This window comes from Erpetoichthys calabaricus, chromosome 13, assembly GCF_900747795.2.
Source record: "Erpetoichthys calabaricus chromosome 13, fErpCal1.3, whole genome shotgun sequence".
NCBI lineage: Eukaryota > Metazoa > Chordata > Cladistia > Polypteriformes > Polypteridae > Erpetoichthys > Erpetoichthys calabaricus.
Genome location: NC_041406.2, coordinates 96,867,757 through 96,886,297, shown reverse-complemented (window position 1 = coordinate 96,886,297; position 18,541 = coordinate 96,867,757). Strand labels below are relative to the sequence as shown.

At 41.9% G+C, this 18,541-nt stretch overlaps 1 protein-coding gene across 3 annotated transcripts in view; it reads left to right on the top strand.

The window, feature by feature from the left end:
* cdkal1 (CDK5 regulatory subunit associated protein 1-like 1) overlaps window positions 1–11,889 on the top strand; it is an 848,634-nt gene extending 836,745 nt beyond the window's left edge. For all 3 annotated transcript variants that reach the window (XM_028817287.2, XM_028817286.2, XM_028817284.2), the window contains exon 15: window positions 11,299–11,889. In XM_028817287.2, the coding sequence (XP_028673120.2) occupies window positions 11,299–11,466 (168 nt within the window). In that variant the 3' untranslated portion in view covers window positions 11,467–11,889. The remainder of the gene's footprint in view (window positions 1–11,298) is intronic.
* The last annotated feature ends 6,652 nt before the right edge of the window (window positions 11,890–18,541 follow it).

Sequence of the window (18,541 nt, the reverse complement as noted above, 5' to 3'; positions counted from 1 at the left end):
AGCATTCACCATGTAAAAAAAATCACCTTTTTATCTTTGCTTTTTGAAAGGCAAGTGCCCCATGTGCTGAGAATGGTGAATCTGCCCGAGTGGCAGGTTTAGTAACCATACAGTGGTGGTCTGATGTACACAGTACAGTGCTGGAATTTGAAGTACTGATGCCTTCAATTTCACATATTGCGGTTTACTTAAGAGCACTTGATTCTGAAATACATTTTTTTTGCTAATGTCTTACCATCACCAGTCCACTAAATCCATTTCTGGGTCATGGGTGCACTCAGGTTTTTTTGTATTCCTTTCTTTGGCTTCAACACTCTGCAGTCCCATAACTGCATGGATGGTTTGCTTTTGTCTCTCACTTATTTTTGGGGAGATATTCAGCCTTTTTTACTTTACATGACCTTTGTTTTTGCATTACTCGCTGCTTTGAGTACCATGTTTGATTAACCATCTTAGCCTGATTCCATTGTTCATGCCAGTAACAGATGGACAAGAAACTTTGAAGAGACGGATAGCCGTCTTAAATGTATTTTTTTTTTCTTTCAAAATGGGGGCAGCTATTTAAAATGCATTGTCTACTCTCATCGCCCACGTAATTTAAATGAGCTAAACTCAGGATTCTTAAACAAACAACCTAAATCCCTTTGGCAAGTCTGTGCAATGTAATGAGTGTGCATAAGAGGGGGAAATGTTTATATCAAGATGGATGTCACCCTTGGTGTATTATTTTCAAAGCTACATTTTTTCCCCCCACTATATAAGACATGTGAGACCAGAGGCTCATAACCGTGGATGGTATGGCACATTCAGTAATGCTGGGCCAGGTTAGCTTTAGCAGTTAAAGGAAGCACAGGAATAAGGAGACCAGCATTATCCACAAGGTCAGCACTCACTGAGCTACATATTAGGTACATTATACTAATACTGGGTAGGGCCTCCTTTTGCCCCTAAAACAGCATCAGTTCTTCGTGGCTTGAATTCCACAAGATTTTGGAAATACTCCTTTGCAATTTGGGTCCTTGTTGACATGATTGCATCATGCTGTTTCTGTAGACATCTCAGCTTCACATTCATGCTGTCAATCTCCCATTCAACCACATCCTAGAGGTGTCCTATTAGAGTCGGATGTGGTGACGGAGAAAGCCACTGAGAACACAGAACTCATTGTCATGTTCATGAAACCAGTTTGAGATGACTTTTGGTGTGTCACATGCTGGGTACATTATCATGCTGGAAGTAGCCAATAGAAAATGAATAAATTATGGTCAGCAACAATACTCATATAGACCGTGGCCTTCAAGCAATGATTGATTGGTATTAAACAGCCCAATGTAGGCCAAGGAAACGTTCCCCACACCATTAAACTACCACCACCAGCCTGGACTGTTGACACAAGGCAGGTTGGATGCTTGGATTTATGCTGTTGGCGCCAAATTCTGATCGTACCATCCGTATGCCTCAGAAAAAATCAAAATTCATCAGACCAGGCTAGGTTTATTCAGTCTTCAACTGTCCAATGTGGGTGTGCTCACTGTAGCCTAGGCTTTATATTCTTGCCTGAAAGGAGTAAAACCTGACATGGTCTTCTACTGTTGTAGCTCATTAGCCTCAAGGTTCAACATGTTGTGCATTTTGAGTTGTTTTTCACCACACAGTTGTACAGGGTGGTTATCTGAGTTACTGTAGCCTTTCTGTTATCTTGAACCAATCTGGGCCATTGTCCTCTGACCTCTGTCACCAACAAGCCAAATTCTGACCTATAATATGAAAGTCACAACCAAAATTGCAATCTTCCAGTCGTTCAGTCATCCAGTTTCGTTTATCATGCACCACTGTACCGTCGTCTTCATCTTCTTTTCCTAACAGGAATGCAACCTGGTATGGTGTTCTGCTTCTGTGTCCAGCGTGTTGTGTATTCTGAGATGCCAGTCTGCACACCTCTGTTGTAAAGAGCTGTTACTTGAATGTCCGTGTCCATTCTCTTTTCCCATTAACAGGTCATTTTCACCCACAGAACCACCAAGTTTTCTCCCCATTCTCTGTGAACTCTATAAAGACTATAGTGTGTAAAAATCCAAGCTGTTGCTAAGATGCTGTAAGCACCTCATCAGGTATGAAAAGTCATAAAGCAGTCAGTGTTGCTTAGATTAATCGACCTGTCCATTCCAGTTTGTGGTCAAACAATGACTAAAAGTCTTGCACATGAATGCATTCTATATAATGACCTGTGGCCACGTGAATGGCCGTGTGGAGGAGTCCATCACACACATATACAGTACTGTGCAAAAGTTTTAGGCAGGTGTGAAAAAATGCTGTAAACAAAGAATGCTTTCAAAAATGGAAGTGCTAATCATTTATTTTCATCAATCAACAAAATGCAGTGAATGAACAAAAGAGAAATCTAAATCAAATCAATATTTGGTGTGACTGATAATTTCTACTTTGAGTTTAGGTGGTTACTTCAAGTAAGGAAAACGCAAGTTTTAAGGTAATGTTATATAAATCTGTATCACCTCTGACTCAGAACCCTCCACTGCTCCTATTCTGTGTATACAGTACCGGATCTTCATATAATATTATATCATCAACCACCACCACCTCACACTAGAACAAAGTACCTCCTTAAGATCATCTGTGCACAGATGAAAAGGTGCCGACGTCCTTGAGTGCACGTAATCTTTCAGAGATAATGCAATCCTAGCCGCTCAGCTTCAAATAAGTTCTTCTGCTTCAGCAGTCAGCTATTGATAACCTGTGATTCGATTTGTCCATACCTTGTGAGGCACAGAGGCGAAGACTGAAGCTAGGGCCAAAGACAGACAAGGATCAATGAAGTGTCTGCCCACGGCGAACATCACGCCTTGCTTTCACCGTCATTCTGGGTGAGATAAATCTGAGAATGAACTATAATCCATTTAATGAGACTGAAGGGCCTTAAATTATTTATTAAACCTTATTTGGTCATCCTTAGGCCCATTCTCTTCCAATCCTCACCGTGTAAGTCCACAGACATTTTTTCTATACCCCTTACCTTACTCTTCTTTCCCCTTTGTATTTTTATATGCACCCTGTGTTATTAAGGATGACAGAAATTAGGTCGGCCTTTGAAACCAAAAGCATTGATTTGTTTCAGTACTACTTTTGTACCATTAATAGATGGATGTCAGCTGTTTGGTGTCAGCGTGTGCCGGCAGAGACATTGATTGCTGGAGGCCTCTGGCCATAGCTGACTTTTGCAGCTGGTTCTGCAGACAAGTTCATTTTTGTGCACAGTAAGCGGCCAGGAAGGGGGCTCATTTTTTAGCTCCAGTTCATCTGATTCAGAACAAAAGATGGATGGTTCCTATGATCTCGGCCACACAGCACCTCCTTTTCCTTTTCAGTGTTTTTCAAGTGCTTTAGTAGGTGCCGTTAGCCTGGTGGTGTATTTGCTTCATAGCTTCTTTGTTTTATTGTTAGCTGCTGCCTGATTTTACTCAGATGGAAGTCACAACACCCTGTGTTTGACAGTGGCTTAGAGATGTGCTTTATTACCAGCAATTGAGGTAAAACAAATTTACTTAATCGATATAAACCCAGCTTTTCTAGGAAATATGGCAGCTTAATCTTGAATGCTGTTTTTCAACTCAAACAGCAATTATAATTTTTTGAGACCCTGAAACTCCACCAGCTACATGGTGCACCAATATTTAATCAATGCAGGCAGGGACTGCTTGTCCATCGCCATGGCAATCGCAGGTTCACAGCCTCACCATGTAACGTGCCAGTTGGCTAATGGTCGATGCGGGGAACAGTCTAACCTGGCCACTAACATGGTACCATTACTGCTGATCACACATGTCAAAGATCTGTGTGTATTAAAGTGGTAGCTCCCATTTAAATAAAGACTCTGACTGTGCCTGTTTTTCCTGAAGCTTGTGGACTCAGCATCTTCTCTCGGGTACAAGGCAGTGACTCACGCGTCACAGTACAAACACTGAATGTAGCGACTCATTGGTCAGCGATGTGAAGACCGGCCTCCATCACGAACAGACACCAAGACAGCTATGTCCAAAACACACTCTGATTGTGTTTCCCTCCTCTCAGTACAGCACAATGCACCAATCAGTCACAGTCCTTATTATTTTCTTCTCCTGCCGCCTCCACTTCTCTCTCATCAAGCTCCGTCATGCTACCTCCCAACTCCGACTCTCCGAATGAAGTGAGGCGGCCCCTTTTTACTGTACCCGGATGTGCTCCGGGTGTGAAGGGAGTGCTGAATGAGGACCCAGAAGCACATCAGGTGTATCTGTCTTTGGGCTTAGCAGCACTTCCTGTTGTGGCAGATGTGCTGCAATCCATGTTGCCTGGAACGTTTGGGCATCCCCTGGCGGTGGCCACGTGCCCCAACAGGGTGGAGCCTCCCAGCTCCGATCTTGTGGCTCCCCTGCACTCCAGGGCAGTAGCCCTCTCGTGTCCCGGGGGAGGTATTGACGCTCTCACGGTCCTTACACGTCCCAGGCATCCTGACTGTGCAGCCGTCTATCACAGCAAATAACTCCCATCGTAGCGGGCACAATGGAGTGAAGGTTGGCCTGAGATATTCCAGAACCGGTTGTGCAACTCTGGTTGTGACAACAGATAGCCGATATAAATGAATGAAAGACCAAGAAAGGTCTTCACTGCAAATTTGCAGCATTGGCCCTCTTTAAAGGGAACTAAAATACGCCTTGTGCATCATATTCATCACTTCTGAGGTTTAATGTTTGTCACTTCAACGCATGCTATAATAACAGCTTGGTATGATATGCGTGAGTCATTTGGCTCCGTTTCTGTACTTCATCAAGGATGCCCACCAAGATATTTAATTATGTATGTGCAAATATTCCAAAATCTGAAAATATCCAAAACATTCAGATTAGGGATACTCCGTGTGTATAAGAAATAGCAAACATGCGCAGAATCGCAAAGAGCAGCCCTGGGTGTGTAACACTAGTGTCTAAGGCCGGAGTTATACTTCACGCGACGCATGCTGCAGCGGACGCTCCTGCTACGCAAGAGTTTAAGTGTTTATACTTGCGTTCATACTTTACGTAAATCTGGAGGAATCCACCAGGTGGCAGTGCGAGATATTATCACAGTGAGAACATGTTCGGCTTCTCTGTATTGTGAATTGCCTAGAACACCCATTAAATTCCGATGACACCTTACCGCAATATCTCTGAAAAGGATGTTTATTGATTAAATCCAGAGATGTGTCCATTCCAGCAAGCATTGGGCACGAGTGAGAAACAATCCCTGGACGATGCCTCGGCTCATCGCAAGGTGAATACAAGCACACACATACACTAGCGTCATTTTAGCAGCACCAAATCCCCAAATCTGCATATCTTTGGAAGGAAACTGGAGCACACTGAGGAAACCCTGCAGGAAAATGTTTAAACTCCAGGCAGGGAATATCAGCGACGTGACTCCCTGCAAGACAGCAGCGCTAACGCTCCGCCACTGTGTCACCCCATGTGTGTAATTATTAGCAGTATTCATTATTTAAACGAAATTACTAATTTATCTGTAAAATGTAATATACATACTTTAATGCTTTTCATCATGAAAGTGATATCAAGTATAAATCTAAGGATTCTAAATGGGCAGAGTTGGAATATCATACATTTAATGTGCTCAGTGTGGCAATCTATTGCTGGCAATTTGCTGCTGTCAGGAGCAGAGGAAGCCCTAGAAAAAAAAAAAGAGCACAGAAGACGGTATGTGAGAATTTTCAAACGTATCGTGTCATTATGATCGGGAATATGCGACGCTTGAATATAAAAGCACCATGAATACATCTGTATGTCGGCATTTTGCTTCACCACATTGAACCATTTATCAAATATCGAAGCGCGCACACCGATCTCGTAGGATCCGCAAAGTGGCTTTCTGTCACATGTAGATAGTAAACAGAGACTCTGACATCACATTCCAACTTTTAGCACACTGCGCCCCCGACTTTTTGCTGGTACTGCAACTCGTGCATGCGTTGCGTTAATTTCTGAGGACCTGCTCAGAGGACGCATCAAATGAACGCTCAGAACGTTGTGTCTGTTCTTTGCATACCTTGGATTTGTGTATCAACAGCAAAGTTAACATGCATAGTACAGTGATCCCTCGCTATATCGCGCTTCGCCTTTCGCGGCTTCACTCCATCTCGGATTTTATGTGTAAGCATATTTAAATATATATCGCGGATTTTTTGCTGGTTCGCGGATTTCTGCGGACAATGGGTCTTTTAATTTCTGGTACATGCTTCCTCAGTTGGTTTGCCCAGTTGATTTCATACAAGGGACGCTATTGGCAGATGGCTGAGAAGCTAGATTGCTTACTCTTCTCTCTCTCTTGCGCTGACTTTCTCTGATCCTGACGTAGGGGGATTGAGCAGGGGGGCTGTTCGCACACCTAGACGATACGGACGCTTGTCTAAAAATGCTGAAAGATTATCTTCACGTTGCTATCTTTTGTGCAGCTGCTTCCTGAAACGACATGCTGCACGGTGCTTCACATACTTAAAAGCTCGAAGGGCACGTATTGATTTTTGACTGAAAAACAAACTTTGTCTCTCTCTCTCTCCCTCTGCATCTGACGGAGGGGGTGTGAGCTGCCGCCTTCAACAGCTTTGTGCCGCGGTGCTTCGCATACTTAAAAGCCGAACAGCCCTATTGATTTGTTTGCTAGAGATTGTTTTCTCTATCTATGTGACATTCTGTGCTTCTGACACGCACTCCTTTGAAGAGGAAGATATGTTTGCATTCTTTTAATTGTGAGACAGAACTGTCATCTCTGTCTTGTCATGGAGCACAGTTTAAACTTTTGAAAAAGAGACAAATGTTTGTTTGCAGTGTTTGAATAACGTTCCTGTCTCTCTACAACCTCCTGTGTTTCTGCACAAATCTGTGACCCAAGCATGGCAGTATAAAAATAACCATATAAACATATGGTTTCTACTTCGCGGATTTTCTTATTTCGCGGGTGGCTCTGGAACGCAACCCCCACGATGGAGGAGGGATTACTGTAGTTTGAAAAATTCAAGTAAATCAAACTGAACAGATAACTGACTGTGGTCAGGTTTAAATTGCCACGGTGCATGGAAAAGTCAAGCCTTAGGGCTAAAATGTGGCACCCACCCTGTAAGGCATGGTTGGAGATGCAGGTGAGACCAAAGCCATGGCTGTGTGTTCCACGAGATGTGTATAGTTACATTCATGTGTGATGCATGATAAAAGGTTAAAGCAGGTACCAAGAGCTACTGGAGGTAAGAACTATAATTCTGTATTGCAGAGTCCTTTTCTTTTCTTTTCTTTTTAACCAGATAAACGATGAAGCTGCCAGCTTGGGTCATTTCACATTTGCAGTGCATGAAAGAAGATTCTGCAGGAATTTCTTTGATATGTGTGATCAAGACAAGTGTTATGATCGAGCCTGTCTTCTTACCATATAAAACAGAAACAGGGTGAAATCGAGCTCAAAGCACTGCTTCCGAGCTCTATCAATTATGCTAGGAACAGACTGTAATGAAGTTCAAGAAATGTGTGCTCGAGGATAAAAGGCAGCAGCTATAAAGGATGGAAAAGCTGGATAGCAAGCCCCAAGTCTGAGGTTCTCAAGGCAGAAGGCCAGCATGTCTTGGAGATGCAGCATACACTTGAAAAATGAAAAGCTGCTTTATAATAAAAGTCTTGCCTTTGAGGGTCTCTTCGATCTTGGGATTTATTGTTGAAAGGATGAGCTGTAATTGCAAACTTCCACTGAACATTTTGCAAATATCTTTTCTATTGTTTAGAATAAAAATGTACTTACTGCATGCTACTTCAGATCATTGCCTACTTGGCACTGTGGCTTGGGAGAGCTGAACCTGAACCTCAATCTGAAAGCTATGCCACCTGGAATATTGTACAGCTGGCGTAGTGACCCATAGAGAAGAGGCTCTGGAAGAGTATCCGGGCAAACGGTGATCAAACACATGAAGCATGGGCGTCAAGCTCAGTTTTACTGTGGGACAAAAATAACACTTCATATACCCAATGTGGACCAAAATATCTAAACCGGGGTGCAATCCTGAAGGGCCCCAGTAGCTGCAGGTTTTCATTCTAACCCTTTTCTTAATTAGTGACCTGTTTTTGCTGCTAATTAACTTCTTTTGAAATCATTTTAATTGACTTGTTTTTTAAGATTTGTTAACCTTCATCGCTCCTCTGAATTGCTTTATTTCTTTCTCTAAGTGGCACCCAAACAGAAATGAAATTTGAAGTGAGCGAGACAAAAGAAGACCAACTAAGTCAAGGCCTCAAACGGCAAACCAATTTCACTCCACCCAGTTGCTGTAATTAGGCGCCAAGTGTTGTTGTTAATTAAACTCGTTCTCTAATTCCATGGCTTGTTGTCGCTCTCATAGTGCAATAGCAGACATTTCTGAAATTGTGGATTTCCTCTTTCCTAAGAGCACTGTGATAATATTTCAGGGACCTGAACAGATCAGCATTCCTCAGAGCTTCATCTTTCTTTATTTTCATATATTGTGTGATGGCCACAGTTTGCTGGTCCTGTTTGGGCTCATTTTGTATCTCGTTATTGTTTGGCTGCTAATTAAGGAAAAAGAAACAATTGAGGAGTCTGAGTCTTCAAATGCAAGCCAATTAAAATGAAAGGAAAAGGAGTTAATTAGGAGCAAAAACAGATCACCAATAAAGAAAAGGGTTACAATGAAAACCTGCAGCCACTGGGGCCCTCCAGGATCAGAGTTGGTGACCTCTGATCTAAACAGTCAACTACTGCTACATTATCTTTACAAACAAGACACTGGTGCCTCTCTACTCGTCGCAACTTTATATTCTGCCTTTAATTTCTCTTAAAACTGTGTTCTGTCTTTGTCAGCTTTTCTTTTCTTAGGCATTGCAGCAGGTTAGGAAAGCTACCAGCAGCTACACTACCAAAATTATGTCGGCATATAAAGTCGAGTGAGAGCAGCAGTCAGTACACATGAGAGAATTAGGATGGCACTTGACCACATTACCAAACTGAGCGTAAAAGCTTGGTGCTGGAATTCAAGTCACATTTGGAATACTTTGTTGTACACCTGCCAGAAGTGGCCGCAGTGTACATGCATACAGCAAGTTGTGGAGCACACACATTTTATGGTCTTTTCAATTTTTCATATCAGTTGTTAGTGAGACAGAGAGCATTCTGGGCCAGGTTGGGAATTTTTATAAAAAATAAAAAACCTGCTGTGACAAAGACAGAGGGTGCAGCAGCCACTCAACCCGACACAGACAGACACAGGAGGCACACTGATAAAGCACAAATGTTTTATTTTCCTTTTCTGTAACTGTCTTCCCCGTTTCCCACAAGCACAACACAGTCCCAATAAGTACAACGATTGCACACAATGCTTTCTCTGTCTTCTCTTTTCTCCTCCACTTCTCCCAGCAAGCTTTGTCTCTGGCTTACCGCGTAGTCTCTGTTGGCCCCTTATATACAGTAAGTCACCCAGAAGTGCTCCAGGTGCTCATTGCCCAATTTCCGGCTGCACTTCTGGGTGTGGCTGAAGAACTGCCCACACGGGCTCAGTAACAGCTGCAGCGGCACCTCCGGATCCCAACAGGGCTGTATCCAACTCCATCTCCCATGAAGCCCTGCAGGAGTCCGAGGCACCGCTACCACCCAGGGGGGCTGCCGTCTAGCGTTCCTGTCCATACTTGTTCCCCCGAAACATACAAGGATGAGGCGTCCGCCACGCTGCAAATCAAGCCTTGATAACGCAAAAACACTCCAAAAACTGTCTTGTGCTGGTTTGTTAGAAGACAATTTCTGAGCATGCGATTTGCTCTTTTAAAGATACCCAACATGTCACGCATATACATTGCATAGGTCATACCGTCATAGACATTTTGTTCAAAAATGGTGGTGTATGATATCATTACAAACAGATAATTAATAAAAAGGTGGGGGGAGACTTAAACATTCAAAAATTTAAAAAGAAAAGCATTATTTTTTTATTGAATTGTGACAAAACAACAAGCATGCTAATGAGTGTGAAGGACCGCAGGCTCAGGATGCCACATTTAGGATTTTAAATCCCAGTATCAATGGCTTAGAGGCTGAAGATCTGCAAATGGCAGTAAATGTGGAACACCTGGTTTGCATCCAGTGCAACTGGGAAAGACTTCAGCCCCCACTATCCAGTATCAATAAACAGTAAGAACAGTTAGCTTAGGGAGGTGTAATTATGAATTTCCTGATGCAGCTACCTACAGTAACATGGGAGCAGGTCATTGTGAAATATGTGATTAAAAATAAGAGAATTTCTTCAGGAAGGCAAAATAGTGGTGCAGTTGCTCAAACCTCTGCCATTTAGATCCTACACCTTGGGTTGGAATCCTGTACCAGGTTGGTGTTGATGTGGAGTTTGAATATTCTCCCTGTGCCGGCGTGCGTCTTTCTCTCGGGGTTCTCCAGTTTTCCCTCTCACATTGCCAAAAATGGCCTGATTAGGATAAATGGTGACTTTAAATTCTATAGCGTATGAGTGAGCCTTGTGATGGACTGGCAACCTGCCTTGACCCAGTGTTGCCAACCCTGAACTGGGTTGAGAATATTATATTGCTTCTGTTCAAGTGGCATTGTGGCACAGTGGTAATACTAAAAAATGGGGTTTAGACGTAAGACAGGCTCTTTATCAAGTTTTTCCATTTGTTTTGCAGTCCAAAGCCAGAGCCAAAACTAGTTAAGCTTTGAGAGGACACTGGTATCACAGGCATTTGGCTGTCACATCTGATGTTTTACACCAAAAGAACATCAGATGTTTGACAAAGCAGGAGACGACCATTCAATCCTTCAAGCTTATTTGTTTGGCTAATAGCTAAGCTGCTCTAATATCTCGTCCAGATTCTTCTTAAAGGTTATCAAGCTTTCTGCTTCAGCTGCATGTCTCTGTAATTTGTTCCAGATTCCCACAACTCTTTGCTTAAAGAAGTGATCCTGAGTTTGGTCCTAAGTGCACATCCCCTTAATTTCCACTGGTGTCTTCGAATGCGTGATTAGCCCTTAAGTTGAATTAATTCTGCTTTATTGTGCCTTTGAGAATTTTAAAGACCTGGATTAGGTCCCCACGCATTCTCCTCTGCTTGAGGCTGGACAGGTTTAGTTCTCTGAGTCTGTTGGAGTAGGATATGTTGTTATGCCCTGGGATGCACTCCTCTGCACAGTTTCCAAGATGTGTTTTGGTGTTTATGTTCAGAACCTCACTCACAACTGTTAATTTATTTTGTTAAGGAGTTCCCTGCCGTGGAACAAGATGGAGTGAAGTCCAAGGACGCCCACAGTTCATCTGGCATCCTGCAGACACTGTGGCAATGGGAAGATTCAAGACTGAAGATGGTGTCCATAGGCCTGGCTATCCTAGCCTTCATCATTATTTACAGCATGGAGAAATTAGGCTAAAGGACGATTAACCCGACCAAGCAAGGCTTCCAGTAGTATGGTATGAGTGTGGTGGAAAGAGGGAGGAAGAACATAGAAAGGTCCCTCACGTGGTATGACACTGATTGCTTGATGCAAGTCTGAGCTCAGTGGACTGTACAGCTGCTGCTCATTATTAAATCAGTATGGTCATAAAAGGTAATAAAAAATATGCATTTGAAAATTGGAATGTCTGAGATTGAACATAAGCCAGGTTCAAATGATTGCATTTGAGCCATTTGTTGGTTTTATTTTTTGCTCTGATGTATGTATGTTATGTAGAAACTGCTTTTATTTTTAAAAGATTTTATGGCAATGTACAGCAGATTGTGCTCATTTTTATTTCCTGTGTATATTCAGTTTTATTGTTTGGAAGCCTAAATAAACTCCATCCGGCCTATCCCACTTCTTAGATGTTATGGTATATCTGTGTTGGTTTCATCACCTTCACATGCAGTAATGAAGGATTCCAATGTGTATATGCATTTACAGTATGTGCAGGAGGAAGACAAATATTTTGCTTCTGTGATTAAGTCAACATTTTTGAGTAGTAAGGAGGAAGGGCAGCCCCAGTATGACACACGGCACTCGCTTGCCGTTACTTTAAATGAAAACATTCCCCATTTCCTAAGTCAACATACACCATAAGTATTTTACACTTGTTATTCCATTAGAGCATAATATGTTAAATACAGTGGGGGGGCATTGAGGCCATCAGCCTTGTTTTCTGACCTAATAGCTAAGTCATCCCAAACTCTCATTCCAGTGGTTCTTAAAAACAGCCTGGTTATCTGCTTCAGGTACTCAAATTGTATATGCTGTACATTCTCAAAACTCTTTGTGTCTTCAATGTGCAGTCGACCCTTGATATACGACCGGCCTGACATGCGAACAACTTGATTTACGACCAACATCTTGGGTTACGACCTGAATGTGGTCACGTGTATCTGCTTGCGCAATTGTAAACAAACAGCCGAGAGCGTATGTAAGCGTCAGTCGGAGCCCAGATGGATGTGTTTGTGGACGTAATTTCGGTCAGTGCAGTGATTTATATAATTTTTTTCAATAATTGCTAAGGAAGGAAGAGAAGGTAACGAAGGTAAAGAAAGCGATCACAATCGAAATGAAGAAGGAAATTGTGCGGAAATATGAGAGTGGTGTTCGTGTGACTGATCTCGCTAATATGTACAGCATGTCAAAATCCACCATCTCGACAATTTTACAAAGAAAAGATTTGTATAAGGAGGCTCCTTCCAAACAATAACCACCTTCCATTTAATTCTCCTCCTCCTCCCTTTCTGCAGCCCAAAGATGTCAAATTAAATGGTGAGTACAGTATGAAATTGCTGTTTCTGGTAGGCTAGGCACTTTTTATAACTTTTTGGTTAGTACATTAGAAAAATTATTGGTGTTTTGGTAAATTATGCACATTATACAACCCTTTTCTATTATGAAAAGGTTAAGTAAGTGTTGCTGTGGGAGGTTCGGAACGCATTATGGGTATTTCCATTATTTCTTATGGGAAAAATAGTCTCGACTTACAACCAACTTGAGTTACAACCAGTCCTCGTGAACGAATTGAGTTCGTAAGTCAAGGGTCCACTGTACATCCTTTTAATTTGTAGTGATTTTGTTTAAAGAAATGACCTAGTATCCTTTTTTAAAACAATAACTTCAAAAAGACTACCCAAGTTAATGACCATGACAATGTCTGATGAGCCCCATCAGACTCTCTTACTCCATTTTGCACCGTCGTATGGAACTTTTCTCATTGTGTGTTCCGTTACTATTCTGTCTAGCAGCCATGTCATTATGGTGCCATTGTATCCCTTTCCTGATGGGTGCACCTCTCAAACCACTTACACTGCCCTGTTTGTTCTTTCCGTTCAGAACTCATTTTCTTCACCCTCAGTAAAACTTTTGTGTCCGGCTGACCTTTCTGGGGCCCAACCCCTCTCTGATTGACGTCCTTACCTGGAGAATCAGGCTGTGAATTTGGGGCCTCGGAGTCAGTAAGCAGCAATTTCTGGTAAAGGAGACGGCCTTTGGTACAGTGGCAGGGAAGGCCGTTGTCTGAAGGGCCCTAGTTTGTGTGCCAATGCTGCTGTGTCAGGGATGATGTGCAACTGAGAAGGGGGCATTGCCCCAGAGCAGGTTTCTGAACTTGTAACATGGTTTCACTAAGGGAAAGGACAAGTGGAGCAATGCTGAGATAGAGCGAAGTCCATTTGTACCTCATCCAACCAAACTCTCTATAAACCAGTCTGCTGGGGTCCCCGACCTGAAGAGTGTTCCACCCACACAAATACAGACAAGCACCAAGCTCTTCTATGCCTCCAGCCGTCTCCTTAGTATCTCCAAGTCGGATTCCAGTCCAAATCTCCTTTCCATTTGACTCTCCATCTGTTTAAGTTGAGGATATTAATGAATAAACTCTGGCTCAATTAAAATATGTTCAGAGTTTAAACCAACTGTATGGGACGTGTGCCTGGAGGAAACCTGTGCTGTCAAGAAAGAACATCAGGGCAAGAGTAACGTGGCCATGAACACCAAGGCAAAGTGCATTACACTTCTGGAACAGTGGGCTCCGGACAGGCAAGGTTGTTTGGCCACACTGTATTAGAAGACATGCTTGGTGAAAACCGAAGACAGCATTTGACAGAAGAAACGGATGCCAGCCGTCCTGCATGCTGGTAGAAATGGCCTGGTTTGGGGCTGCTTTACTGCATCAGGGCCTAGTGAGCTCACGTGAGAGGCTACGGAGGCCCCACAGGTCCACAAAAATAGTACGAAAGGTGCAGGCGTCACCGCCATATTGTGAGTGGCACTACTGTGGAATGAAGTTAGGAATAATTATCACGTTTGACTCTGGGGTGCAGCGCAGAATCCTCTTTTTTGTGTGGTTGTGTTGTTAGTGGTAGCTATGGGGACGTTGTTGCTTCATTTCTCATTCACGTTAGTTGAGCTTTTTCGTTCTTGGGCCGTGACTCCTTCGTTTGTGGTGGATACAACTTTGCTTGCGGTTTATGAGACGCGCGCCTGTGCAGTACGTCTCATGGTCCCATCGCCGTGTCCCTGCGTCCATATCCGGTTTATTCTCCGTTAGCAATATGGATCTCCAAGTCAATGCCAGGGACTGCTAGACTGTCATAGAGGGGGCAATGCCAGCTACTGTATAAGGGTGGATTTACTTTTTCCACAGATAGAAATAGCGCATCCGTTCATTCTTAAAGTAAATCATTGCACATTTTTCACATGACTGTACATCTCACGTAGTGTGCTTCTCATCTATCTACATTGTACATGTGCATTTTCTGTTTTTATCACACATTTTAAGTGCCGTGAGTATGGGAAAGATGCTATATAAATAAAGTGTATTATTATTTTTATTATCTATCTATTATAAAAAGAAATCCTGTCCTGGAAAGCAAAAAGCAAGTCTACGATACGTGATCTTCTCGTAAGACATTTTAAAGACCTGCGAGACCAAAGATACGCCCTACTTACAATCTATCATATAGGACAATAGGCAGAAAAACATTCAGTCTTGTGAAGGATTTGAGCACACACAGATCCAGGGCTCTCAGCGCATATAAAGCGCATAAGGTACGTTATAAATTAAATGTCGACATCTAAGCGAAGAAGAAAGCAGCACGGAGAAAAGAGACTCAAATGCGTTGGACAGAAAAAAGAGCAAAAAAGAATAATCGAGGTGCAAATTCAGAAAATAAGGAAAGTAATTATCAGCCCGGAACAAGTGGAATTGGAAAAAAAAGCACGTCCAATCCAGCTCAGAATTAAATGACAGTGAGTAAAAGACAAAGTAGAACTTCATAGAGATGTTTACAAACGTTGGCGCTAAACACACGCAGAGCAGGTTAGAGACTGAAACCAGTGAAATTAGAAAGGCTAAAAAAAATTTAAAAAAAATAATGGCGCTATACACATGTGGAGAAAGTTAAAGGATATGAAAGTAGGAAAATTAGAAAATATAAAAAAGAAAGTAAAGATTGCAGTAGCGCAAACAAACAAACTCATTTAACTATGTACCAGTCTAACTTTGGTTTTGCACAATAATTACTACACTATTAAACCTTAATACTTAATTCTACTTTATTCACATAATGTTACTTATTTATTATGTTCTACTATACTGTTATCTTTCGATCTATGACTTTTTGTTAATCTAACTGATATTCTTCTAACTTTGCACGGTTTTTGATAAGCGGATCAGGATGCATTTCACTGCGTGTTGTCCTGTATAACTATCCATCCATCCATCCATCCATCCATTTTCCAACCCGCTGAATCCGAACACAGGGTCATGGGGGTCTGCTGGAGCCAATCCCAGCCAACACAGGGCACAAGGCAGGAACCAATCCCGGGCAGGGTGCCAACCCACCGCAGCCTGTATAACTATGCATGTGACAAATAAAGAATCTTGAGAATTTCAAAAACGGAGTTTACTGCACATGCATTTATTGGTTACTTTGTTAATATATATATATATATTTATCTGTCTGCTTATTTAAAAAGCTACATTTACCCCAGGAGTCAAAAACGTTGTGTCTAGCCCTTGTACAAAAACCTAGACAAAAGCTGGGGTATGACCTTGGTAACCCCATGTACTTTTGGAACTGTGAGAGGAAAATAGCACAACTTTACAGACTGGAGTCCAATGCAGAACTCTACTTACTTTTTTACTTTGTTAAATGCTGATGATGTCGATCGTTTTGTCTGTGCTGAAATTCCAAACAGAGAAACCTATCCTGACCTCATTAAAAAGATTCAGCATATTGGGACTCGCAAGATTACAAATATTGTTTTTACAGAAGTTCTGAAATAAAAGTGAAACTAATGAAATAGCAACAATTCAAAGAAAAAAAAATCTTAAAAGTGTGTATCCGGAAAACCAAACACAGGGGTTGGCGAGCGAAGCCCCCTAGTTACTTTATAAAACTCTCAGTGGTTGTGTCTACAGTGAGAGACTCCATATAAGATAACAGTGACTGAATGACTGACAGAATCTGTCCTCGCCTTATTTGCTGTGATTTTACTGTTCATGTCAAGTTCTTTCAGATGGTGAGCACAGTCCACTTTTGATTGTACACCACTGTGACCACCGAATTGAATGGAGGGATGGATGACAGGCATGTCATGAGGCCCCAGCAAACATCACAAAGACAGACTGTCAACTGAATGAATGGCTGCGTTTAATACTTTCTTAAGGGTAAGCATGATAAAGATTTAAGAGTCTTATGTGTGCTAGATTATATTATAATTTAACCTTATAACCTTATATTATTGCATTTTTCAAGCAGTTTTGCTGGTCCTACACCACAAATATGACCAGCAGTGTTGCTGAAAATAAAAAAGAGTCTTGAGCTATCATGTGTGAACTCCCAATATGGATGTCTATTATTTACACCACTGGTGGAGTCCCACCTGCTTTTGTTAATGCAACATGGCAAAATGAAGAAATCTAACAGAAAGCTTCATTTAATCAGCTAAAGATCTGCGCTGGTATCCAGAAGGTTGACGGTTCAAATCCCCATCACTGCCAAAAGAGATCCTTCTCTGCTGGGCCCTTGAGCAAGACCCTTAACCTGTAATTGCTCCAGGGGCGCTGTACAATGGCTGACCCTGTACTCTGACCCCCAAGGGGTATGCGAAAACTAACAAATTCCTAATACAAGAAATTGTATAAGGCGAAATAAAGAACAAAAAAGTTCATTTACATATATTACAAAGCATTTTAAACACACCAATAAACATGCACTTAAATAGTATAGTCCAGAAAAACACCTCTGTATTTTAGAACCTTAGAACAATTTAGAAGAGAACAGGCCATTCAGCCCAACAAAGCTTGCCAGTCCTGTCCACTTATTTCTTCCAAAAAAACATCAAGTCGAGTTTTGAAAGTCCCAAAAGTCTTACTGTCTACCACACTACTTTGTAGCTTATTCCAAGGGTCTGTCATTCTTCATATAAAGAAAAACATCTTAACATTTGTGCAAAATTTACCCTTAACAAGTTTCCAACTGTACTCCTGTGTTCTTGATGAACTCATTTTAAAGTCACAGTCTTGATCCACTGGACTTATTCCCTTCATAATTTTAAACACTTCGATCCTATCACCTCTTAATCTTCTCTTCCCTAAACTGTAAAGGCTCGACTCTTTTAATCTTTCCTCATAACTTATACCCTGTAGCCCTGGAATCAGCCTAGTCGCTCTTCTCTGGACCTTTTCTAGCGCTGCTATGTCCTTTTTGTAGCCTGAAGACCAAACCTGCACACAGGACTCCAGATGAGGCTTCACCAGTGTGTTATAAAGCTTGAGCAGAACCTCCTGTGACTTGTACTCCACACAGCAAGGCGCTATATAACATGACATTCTGTTTGCCTTCTTAATGACTTCTGAACAATGTTGGGAAGTCGATAGCTTAGAGTCCACTGTGACTCCTAAATCCTTCTCATAAGGCATACTCTTGATTTTCCAACCACCCATTGTGTATTCAAATCTAACATTTTTACTTCCCATGTGTAATTCTTTACATTTACTGACATTAAATTTCATCTGCCACAAATCTGCCCCAGCCTGTCTGCTATCCAAGTCCTTCTGTAATGATATAACGGATTCCAAATTATCTGCTAATCCACCTATCTTGGTATCATCTGCAAACTTAACCAGCTTGTTACTTATATTCCTAGCTAAATGATTTATATATATTAAAAATAGCAGCGGCCTTAGCACTGACCCCTGTGGACACCACTCTTAACATCGACCAGTTCTGATGAGGTTCCTCACACTATCACCTTCTGCTTCCTGTTTGTGAGCCAATTCTGCGCCCATCTAAAAACATCACCCTGAACTCCCACTTCTTTTAGTTTGATGCCCCACCTCTCATGTGGCGCCTTATGAAATGCTTTCTGAAAGTCCAGATAAATAATATCATCTGCTCCACTTTGATTGTATCCTTTTGTTGCCTCCTCATAGAATTCCAGCCTGTTAGTAAAACACGACCTCCCTCCAAATGAACAACTTCTTTAACAGTTT